General features: G+C 50.3%; 1 protein-coding gene across 1 annotated transcript; it reads right to left on the bottom strand.

Moving 5' to 3' along the window:
* Positions 1 to 4,756: 4,756 nt before the first annotated feature.
* LOC143371198 (uncharacterized) lies at positions 4,757 to 9,825 on the bottom strand. Its single transcript, XM_076816149.1, has 3 exons — positions 6,312 to 9,825; positions 5,169 to 6,038; positions 4,757 to 4,815 (listed from the first exon to the last, which is right to left on the bottom strand). The coding sequence occupies exons 1-3, from the start codon at positions 9,823 to 9,825 to the stop codon at positions 4,757 to 4,759; spliced, it is 4,443 nt and encodes a 1,480-aa protein (XP_076672264.1).
* Positions 9,826 to 10,121: the final 296 nt, after the last annotated feature.

Here is a 10,121-nt window from a genome sequence, read left to right as displayed (position 1 = left end):
CTGGCGAATATTTTCAGAATGCTCCAAATTGGGCTTTGTAACAGGAGAACATGCCGTCGAAAGAGATGGCACAAAGTAACGTCTCCGGAGAGCAAATCAAAGAGCGAGAAGTGGCGCAGATGTTTCGAGACAGTGACTGTTTAACGAAGGGTCGCAGCATTTTCGAACGCCTCTTGAAAGGCCTGCGCCTCTTATTTGCAACTTTAAGGCGATGCATTTGAAGCTGAAATTTAGTATACCTCTTTCCACATCATGTTCTCCTGATATATTGGCCAAAATCTGGCGAATATTTTCAGAATGCACCAAATTGGGCTTTGTAACAGGAGAACATGCCGTCGAAAGAGATGGCACAAAGTAACGTCTCCGGAGAGCAAATCAAAGAGCGAGAAGTGGCGCAGATGTTTCGAGACAGTGACTGTTTAACGAAGGGTCGCAGAATTTTCGAACGCCTCTTGAAAGGCATGCGCTTCTTATTTGCAACTTTTAGGCGATGCCTTTGAAGCTGAAATTTAGTATACCTCTTTCCACATCATGTTCTCCTGATAAATTGGCCAAAATCTGGCGAATATTTTCAGAATGCACCAAATTGGGCTTTGTAACAGGAGAACATGCCGTCGAAAGAGATGGCACAAAGTAACGTCTCCGGAGAGCAAATCAAAGAGCGAGAAGTGGCGCAGATGTTTCGAGACAGTGACTGTTTAACGAAGAGACGCAGAATTTTCGAACTCCTCTTGAAAGGCCTGCGCCTCTTATTTGCGACTTTAAGGCGATGCATTTGAAGCTGAAATTTAGTATACCTCTTTCCACTTCATGTTTTCCTGATATGTTGGCCAAGATCTGGCGAATATTTTCAGAATGCACAAAATTGGGCTTTGTAACAGGAGAACATGCCGTCGAAAGAGATGGCACAAAGTAACGTCTCCGGAGAGCAAATCAAAGAGCGAGAAGTGGCGCAGATGTTTCGAGACAGTGACTGTTTAACGAAGGGTCGCAGCATTTTCGAACGCCTCTTGAAAGGCCTGCGCCTCTTATTTGCAACTTTAAGGCGATGCATTTGAAGCTGAAATTTAGTATACCTCTTTCCACATCACGTTCTCCTGATATATTGGCCAAAATCTGGCGAATATTTTCAGAATGCACCAAATTGGGCTTTGTAACAGGAGAACATGCCGTCGAAAGAGATGGCACAAAGTAACGTCTCCGGAGAGCAAATCAAAGAGCGAGAAGTGGCGCAGATGTTTCGAGACAGTGACTGTTTAACGAAGGGTCGCAGAATTTTCGAACGCCTCTTGAAAGGCATGCGCTTCTTATTTGCAACTTTTAGGCGATGCCTTTGAAGCTGAAATTTAGTATACCTCTTTCCACTTCATGTTTTCCTGATATGTTGGCCAAAATCTGGCGAATATTTTCAGAATGCACAAAATTGGGCTTTGTAACTGGAGAACATGCCGTCGAAAGGGATGGCACAAAGTAACGTCTCCGGAGAGCAAGTCGAAGAGCGAGAAGTGGCGCAGATGTTTCGAGACAGTGACTGTTTAACGAAGGGTCGCAGAATTTTCGAACGCCTCTTGAAAGGCCTGCGCCTCTTATTTGCAACTTTAAGGCGATGCATTTGAAGCTGAAATTTAGTATACCTCTTTCCACATCATGTTCTCCTGATATATTGGCCAAAATCTGGCGAATATTTTCAGAATGCTCCAAATTGGGCTTTGTAACAGGAGAACATGCCGTCGAAAGAGATGGCACAAAGTAACGTCTCCGGAGAGCAAATCAAAGAGCGAGAAGTGGCGCAGATGTTTCGAGACAGTGACTGTTTAACGAAGGGTCGCAGCATTTTCGAACGCCTCTTGAAAGGCCTGCGCCTCTTATTTGCAACTTTAAGGCGATGCATTTGAAGCTGAAATTTAGTATACCTCTTTCCACATCATGTTCTCCTGATATATTGGCCAAAATCTGGCGAATATTTTCAGAATGCACCAAATTGGGCTTTGTAACAGGAGAACATGCCGTCGAAAGAGATGGCACAAAGTAACGTCTCCGGAGAGCAAATCAAAGAGCGAGAAGTGGCGCAGATGTTTCGAGACAGTGACTGTTTAACGAAGGGTCGCAGAATTTTCGAACGCCTCTTGAAAGGCCTGCGCCTCTTATTTGCAACTTTAAGGCGATGCATTTGAAGCTGAAATTTAGTATACCTCTTTCCACATCATGTTCTCCTGATATATTGGCCAAAATCTGGCGAATATTTTCAGAATGCACCAAATTGGGCTTTGTAACAGGAGAACATGCCGTCGAAAGAGATGGCACAAAGTAACGTCTCCGGAGAGCAAATCAAAGAGCGAGAAGTGGCGCAGATGTTTCGAGACAGTGACTGTTTAACGAAGGGTCGCAGCATTTTCGAACGCCTCTTGAAAGGCCTGCGCCTCTTATTTGCAACTTTAAGGCGATGCATTTGAAGCTGAAATTTAGTATACCTCTTTCCACATCATGTTCTCCTGATATATTGGCCAAAATCTGGCGAATATTTTCAGAATGCACCAAATTGGGCTTTGTAACAGGAGAACATGCCGTCGAAAGAGATGGCACAAAGTAACGTCTCCGGAGAGCAAATCAAAGAGCGAGAAGTGGCGCAGATGTTTCGAGACAGTGACTGTTTAACGAAGAGACGCAGAATTTTCGAACTCCTCTTGAAAGGCCTGCGCCTCTTATTTGCGACTTTAAGGCGATGCATTTGAAGCTGAAATTTAGTATACCTCTTTCCACTTCATGTTTTCCTGATATATTGGCCAAAATCTGGCGAATATTTTCAGAATGCACCAAATTGGGCTTTGTAACAGGAGAACATGCCGTCGAAAGAGATGGCACAAAGTAACGTCTCCGGAGAGCAAATCAAAGAGCGAGAAGTGGCGCAGATGTTTCGAGACAGTGACTGTTTAACGAAGGGTCGCAGCATTTTCGAACGCCTCTTGAAAGGCCTGCGCCTCTTATTTGCAACTTTAAGGCGATGCATTTGAAGCTGAAATTTAGTATACCTCTTTCCACATCATGTTCTCCTGATATATTGGCCAAAATCTGGCGAATATTTTCAGAATGCACCAAATTGGGCTTTGTAACAGGAGAACATGCCGTCGAAAGAGATGGCACAAAGTAACGTCTCCGGAGAGCAAATCAAAGAGCGAGAAGTGGCGCAGATGTTTCGAGACAGTGACTGTTTAACGAAGAGACGCAGAATTTTCGAACTCCTCTTGAAAGGCCTGCGCCTCTTATTTGCGACTTTAAGGCGATGCATTTGAAGCTGAAATTTAGTATACCTCTTTCCACTTCATGTTTTCCTGATATATTGGCCAAAATCTGGCGAAAATTTTCAGAATGCACAAAATTGGGCTTTGTAACTGGAGAACATGCCGTCGAAAGAGATGGCACAAAGTAACGTCTGCGGAGAGCAAATCAAAGAGCGAGAAGTGGCGCAGATGTTTCGAGACAGTGACTGTTTAACGAAGGGTCGCAGCATTTTCGAACGCCTCTTGAAAGGCCTGCGCCTCTTATTTGCAACTTTAAGGCGATGCATTTGAAGCTGAAATTTAGTATACCTCTTTCCACATCATGTTCTCCTGATATATTGGCCAAAATCTGGCGAATATTTTCAGAATGCACCAAATTGGGCTTTGTAACAGGAGAACATGCCGTCGAAAGAGATGGCACAAAGTAACGTCTCCGGAGAGCAAATCAAAGAGCGAGAAGTGGCGCAGATGTTTCGAGACAGTGACTGTTTAACGAAGGGTCGCAGCATTTTCGAACGCCTCTTGAAAGGCCTGCGCCTCTTATTTGCAACTTTAAGGCGATGCATTTGAAGCTGAAATTTAGTATACCTCTTTCCACATCATGTTCTCCTGATATATTGGCCAAAATCTGGCGAATATTTTCAGAATGCACCAAATTGGGCTTTGTAACAGGAGAACATGCCGTCGAAAGAGATGGCACAAAGTAACGTCTCCGGAGAGCAAATCAAAGAGCGAGAAGTGGCGCAGATGTTTCGAGACAGTGACTGTTTAACGAAGGGTCGCAGCATTTTCGAACGCCTCTTGAAAGGCCTGCGCCTCTTGTTTGCAACTTTAAGGCGATGCATTTGAAGCTGAAATTTAGTATACCTGTTAGCAAAGTTTCGGATCACTCGCGTCGCAGGATCGGGATACTCGCGTGGAAGCTGTCTTTGACTTAAGCACTAAATGTAATCTTAAATATAAGTCTATTTACAGTATAATACAATAAAGCGTTATAGGGCACAATTATTAAACAATTATTGCTTTGAATTTAATATAAGCGGTACTGGTTCCCCGGCACGATTAACCAGTTCTTAAACAGCGCGAAGCACGCGGAATCGGCCCGATTCTCGTAGCAAGCAAGCGATTTAAGCAATTCAAGCGAAGCAGGCAAAGCGTTTTACAGGTATTACCTCTCGTATGGCTCGTCGACAAGTAGATCGAGGAAATCTCGCTCGATTTCCTCGAATCGCCGATCGATGGAAGGGAGATAAGATCGATGCTCCACATGAACAAGGGGGGATAGAATATTGCGTCACCACGCCTGAGTTAACTCGGGCTCGGGAGATGGCGCAATAAGTACTATTTTTCTTGAACATTCCCGCCCGCCATTCATCGTTCGATGAATGAATGTAACGTGGATTGGCTGGGACGCTATGGCGTGATCGCTCGCGGCTCGCGGCGCCACCGCCCTGTCCATGGGGAGATCGTTCATCGATTTAGATCCGGTTGTGAATTAGTGGCGTGTATCTGAAGTGGAATTCGTCGTTTCGGCGACCTGAACATGCGGTAAGTAAATTAGCTTGACGATTGGTCTGACGAATTCCGATCGCGAGGTCTTTACATGGGCAACACGTGTCAATCCATCCGGCCCGGGGATCAATCGCGTGACTCGTGCAAGTGGCCACTTGTTGGGTGGCAAAAGCTCATTCTTCAGGATACAAAGATCCCCAACTCGTGGTTGGGGGTGAGGTCGCGTCCATTTATTGCGGGCTTGGAGTGACTGTAGATACTCGCGCGACCAACTACGCCAAAACTGCAGTCTCATCTGCTGCAGTAGATGCCATCGGGACAAGCGTGACCTGGGGACGTCTTCCACCGGTGGATCGGGAACGGCAAGTAGTGCGTCACCAATCAAGAAATGCCCTGGTGTGAGGGCCGTGACATCTCCCGGGTCGTCGCTCAGCGGTTGCAGAGGTCGTGAGTTCAAGCACGCTTCAATTTGGGCAAGCAGGGTCGTCATCTCTTCATAGGTGAGATGCTGATCGCCGACGACCCTCCTCAGATGGTGCTTTGTGGCCTTCACGGCCGCCTCCCAAATTCCCCCGAAGTGCGGGGCTGCAGGTGGGTTGAATCGCCAAGTAATGCCGTCGCCTAGTAGATGGGCCTGCATAACCTCACTTGTGCTGCGCAGAGGTTCCAGGTTATCGCGCAGCTCCCGTGCTGTCCCGACAAAATTGGTGCCTCGGTCGCTGTGGATGGTGGAACAGAGACCTCGCCTCGCGGTAAAGCGTCGCAGTGCTGCAAGGAAGGCCTCGGTGCTGTAATCAGATACGACCTCCAAGAGGGCGGCACGAGTGGTTAAACACACAAACACGGCCACATAACCCTTGTGTGTTCGTTGACCCCTGCCTCGGGAAGCCAACAGTGTGAAGGGCCCAGCATAGTCCAAGCCCACTTGTAGAAACGGCCTGGCTGGCGTGACCCGGTAAGCTGGTAAGTTTCCCATCAACTGTTGTCCTGGCGATGCCCTCCAGCGGAGACAGGTGACGCAGCGATGAATATGGGCCTTGACTCTCTGTCGACCCTGCAATATCCAATACCTTTGTCGTAAAGCCGCCAAGGTAAGTTGCGTCCCTCCATGTAGCGTTCTTCGGTGCGCTTCGTCAATTAACAGCTCCGTGAAGTGACCTTCCTTTAGCAGGATGATGGGGTGCTTCTCCCAGGATGCCAGCGCAGCGTGCTTCAACCGCCCACCGACCCGCAGTAGCCCTTGGGAATCTAAGAAGGGTGTGAGTCATAGCAGCTTACTGCGACTCGTCAGCGGGGTTCCCTGTAGCAGTTGGTGGCAGTCCTCCCGAAACTCCTGGCGCTGAATCACCCTGATCCAGCGCGCCCGCGCGGCCTCGACTTCAGCGGGTGACAAGCACGGGTCCCGGCCTCCTCGGGGGGATCGGTGTGTCGTCCAGCGTAGACACCAGGCCGTTATCCTCAGGAGGCGCTGAATGGAAGAATAAGCGTTTAAGAGGTAATTGTGTGCAACCTCTTTATCACTAGTGGCCAGGTTCGACACGACTCTGGCCTCCAGATCTGTAACCTCCTCCTGGTTTGTAGTGTCGTTCAACCAGTGAGGGGGTCCGGTGAGCCAGGCTGGTCCCCTCCACCACAAGTCAAAGCTCGGTAGTTGATTGGGTGGCAAGCCCCTTGAAGCGCAGTCCGCAGGGTTCTCGCTCCCTGCCACATGATGCCACCGTGCCTCCGGCAGCTCCCGCTGGATATCCGCCACCCGATTCGCTACGTAAGTTTTCCACCGTGACGGATGGCCTCGTATCCAGTCCAGTACGATCCTTGAATCGCTCCACAGGTGTGTCGGGACGCTGTCCCATTCCATGGCCCCCTTCGTGACGGTCACCAGACGGCTCAGCAGAGCAGCAGCGCACAACTCGAGCCTCGGGAGCGTGACTCGCTGTAGTGGAGCCACCTTCGTTTTGGAGGTGATCAAGTGCGCCTGCGCGTGGTCGTCGTCGTCCACGACTCGTAGATATACCACGGCGGCGAAGGCTCTCTCTGAAGCGTCCGCAAATCCGTGGAGCTCCAGATGCTTGACCCTGGGGTGAAGTCCTAGCCAGCGTGGCACTCTGACCTCTGCCAGGCTCGGCAAATCCGCTACATATTGGGTCCACTCTCGTCCGGCCGCTGGCGGTAGCGTGGTGTCCCAATCTATTTTCAACAGCCAAAGTGATTGCAAAAATATCTTTGCTGTTACAGTTACCGGCGCCAGAAATCCCAGAGGATCGAAGATTCGAGCAATGCGGGAGAGGACTGTGCGACGGGTAACGACTGGGGTAGCATGATCCTCCACTACCCGGACTCGGAACTCGTCCTCGCGCACGTTCCAATGGACGCCCAAAGCCGTGTGGAGTGTGCCTTCCTCCCAGTTGACGGCCGATGGGACCTCTTCGCCTGGGAGCTCCTTCAGTAAGGTGGGAGAGTTAGACACCCACTTCCTTAAATTAAAGCCGCCCGCCCTGCAGAGTAGGCACAGCTCCTCTTGGATCTTGCGTGCCTCCTCTTTTCCGTCGGCTCCAGTAAGCACATCGTCCATGTAAACATCCCTTTCCAGGATCGCAGCAGCCCTTGGAAACCTGGAGCGTTCATCCTGAGCCAGTTGTCGCAGCGTGCGAATGGCCAGGTAGGGAGCACAGGCCAGGCCGTAAGTAACAGTATTCAGCTCGTAATCGCTGATTGCTTCGTCTTCTTGTCGTCGCCAAAGCAGCCTTTGAAAACGGCGGTCGTCAGGGTGCATGATAATTTGGCGAAACATCTTTTCAATATCGGCAGTCAAGCAAATCCGATGTACTCGCCACCGCAGTAACACTCGTAGAAGACCCGGTAGCAAGTTGGGTCCCACCATGAGGAGGTCGTTCAGTGACTTCCCTGAGCTGGTAGCGTAGGAGCCATTGAACACCACCCGAAGCTTCGTGGTAGTGCTGTTCTCTTTTAGTACGCCGTGGTGCGGCAGGTAATAGCTCTCGCCATCTGGGCAAAGTTTATCGGTCTTAGACATATGCCTTAATTCCTCATACTCACGCAGGAACGACTGGTAGGCCTCCTTGAAAGCGGTGTTCCGACTGCTCTTGGCCTCCATCCGTTGAAGCATTCGGACGGCCCCGGCTCGAGACTCGCCCAGTCCTTGCGTCTCCTTGAAGGGGAGGCGCACCATATAACGCCCGGACGGAAGACGCTGGTGAGTGGTCGCAAAGTAATCCTCGCACTCCTGGTCCTCAGCATTGAAGGTAGTCGTCACCCTCACTTCTTCTTGTTCCCAGAACCGTTGGACCATCGGGACGAGGTCATCTTCCATCGTACACTTCAGCGTGACGAGCCCGTTCGAAGCACGCGGTATGTCTGGATTGGCCGTGGTAGCAAGGCCGGATATAATCCAACCCAAAGTCGTCTTTTGGGCAATGGGCTCACCCTCTTGCCCCTTGCGAACGCCGTCCTCCAAGATCATGGAGTAGACGTCGGCACCCAACAGGACATCGATCTGGGTGCCAGCAGTGAAGTCCGGATCAGCCAGTGGTAGACCTTGGAGGTGAGTCCAAACATTTATTGACTGCTTGACCTGTGGAGAATAGGCCGTAATACGTGGCAGCACCAAAGCCGTGGTGATCTGCCGTGAGCCGTCGCCTCCATGTGGCGTGAACTCCAGTTGTATGCTTCCACGCACTCGCTCCTTTCGCTGGTTGCCGATGCCAATTAAGTGTATATTCGAGGGTCGCCTTGGTAGTCGTAGCAGTTGTACCAAAGCTTCCGTAGCTAACGAGACTTCACTGCCTTGATCAATCAGAGCCCTCACTAATCTTGGCTCGCCGTCCCGGGAACGCACTACTATCCTGGCGGTAGCTAATAAAACAGGTGGGAAGCACACCGCGGCGCGAGGGAGGCTCTCCTTTGTTCTGGATTTCCCCAAATTTACTGAGACTTCCGAAGTCTCGGCTGGAGCACGAATGGAGGTCGCTTCGTGAATCGAAGTATGGTGCCTTTGCTGGCACTCCTGACACCGTTTGTCGCATTTACAGTCGGCGACGCGATGTCTCCCCAAGCAATTAAAGCAAAGGCGTTTAGCTAGCAGGACTTCTTTACGTTCTTTCGGACCCTTAGCCTTATAGTCAGCACAAAACAGAATAAAATGACTAGCGCCACAGAGACTGCACTGGTCAGAAGAGCCTTTGGATTTGCTCACCTGGTGAACCTTGGCGTTTCTTTGTGTTCCAGGTAGCTTCGTCGACTTTCCCGCTGGACCACCACGCTGCTCTTCCAAGGCCTCCACGGTATTAACGCGTCCCTCTAAAAAGTCCTTCAGCTGCTGGAAGGTCGAGGGAGTCTTTGTCTTGCCAAGCTGTGTCTCCCATTTGCGCCTGGATTGGGGATCGAGTCTTTCTATGACCAGATGCACGAGCCAATCGCCGCTGGCATCATAGGGCCTCTTCAGGGCTGCGAGGGCCTCCACCGAATCGCACAACGTGTAGTAGAAGTCTTTGAGGTCAGGCCCTGACTCTCGTGTTAGTGAAGGTAAGCCAAAAATGGCCGCCATCAATGCCTTTACCGATAACCGCTGATTATCGTAACGGTCTTCCAGCAATTTCCATGCAGCTTCGAAATTCTCCTCCCGCACCGGTAGATTACGAAGGAGTTTGGCCGCATCGCCTTTAAGAGTGCCCCGCAGATAGTGTAGACGCTCAGCGTCCGACAAAGTCGTGTCTCGGACGACGAGGGACTGGAAAAGTCCTTGGAAAGATGGCCAGTCTTTATATTGACCATCGAAATTCGGTAAGGGGATCCGCGGTAGCGAGGCCTTTGAACGGACGATCCCCGTAGCTGCCACGTGGCCCGGCTCGTCCATGGACAAACGTTCCAGGGCTCGGGCCACAGCCCGTTCCTCTCTGGTAAGCTCCTCTAATTTTCCTACCAAGAGAGCCTCTTGCACGAGGAAGATCTCTTCCGTTTCTGCTGGTTGATCTTCCCTCCAATACGGATCGCCTACGACTTCCGAGTCCTCAGCCATGGCAAGTAATTGGTCATGCTGTGCCTCAAATTTAGCCCAATTTTTGCGGAGAGCCTCTAGCCTCGTAGATACGTTGGCTTTGTTCCAGTTATTTGCTCCTAATTTCTTTAAATTTTCGAACGCACGCGAGATTCGACCTTTAAGGTCGCGTTGACTCGTTATCAAATGGCTCATTGTTTCAGAGGTCACGCGCGACGGTTACCCACAACACTCGCGAGGAATCCCGAACGTTCCAGAACTACAGACTCCAACGGCGCTGATCCGGCTCGAAGGACCAAAAAATGTTAGCAAAGTTT

Source organism: Andrena cerasifolii, chromosome 7 (genome assembly GCF_050908995.1).
Source record: "Andrena cerasifolii isolate SP2316 chromosome 7, iyAndCera1_principal, whole genome shotgun sequence".
Classification (NCBI taxonomy): Eukaryota; Metazoa; Arthropoda; class Insecta; order Hymenoptera; family Andrenidae; genus Andrena; species Andrena cerasifolii.
Note: the sequence above shows the minus strand (reverse complement) of the source record. Positions and strands in the feature narration are given on the sequence as shown.

Bases quoted from the DNA above. Each gene is read 5' to 3' on its own strand.
- LOC143371198 (XM_076816149.1), bottom strand. From the start codon at position 9,825: ATGGCTGAGGACTCGGAAGTCGTAGGCGATCCGTATTGGAGGGAAGAT. The intron at 6,039-6,311 runs GTGATAAAGAGG...CACCCTTCTTAG, and splicing joins CGTGTCGAACCTGGCCACTA to ATTCCCAAGGGCTACTGCGG. The intron at 4,816-5,168 runs GTGACGCACTAC...CCGCATGTTCAG, and splicing joins ACCAGGGCATTTCTTGATTG to GTCGCCGAAACGACGAATTC.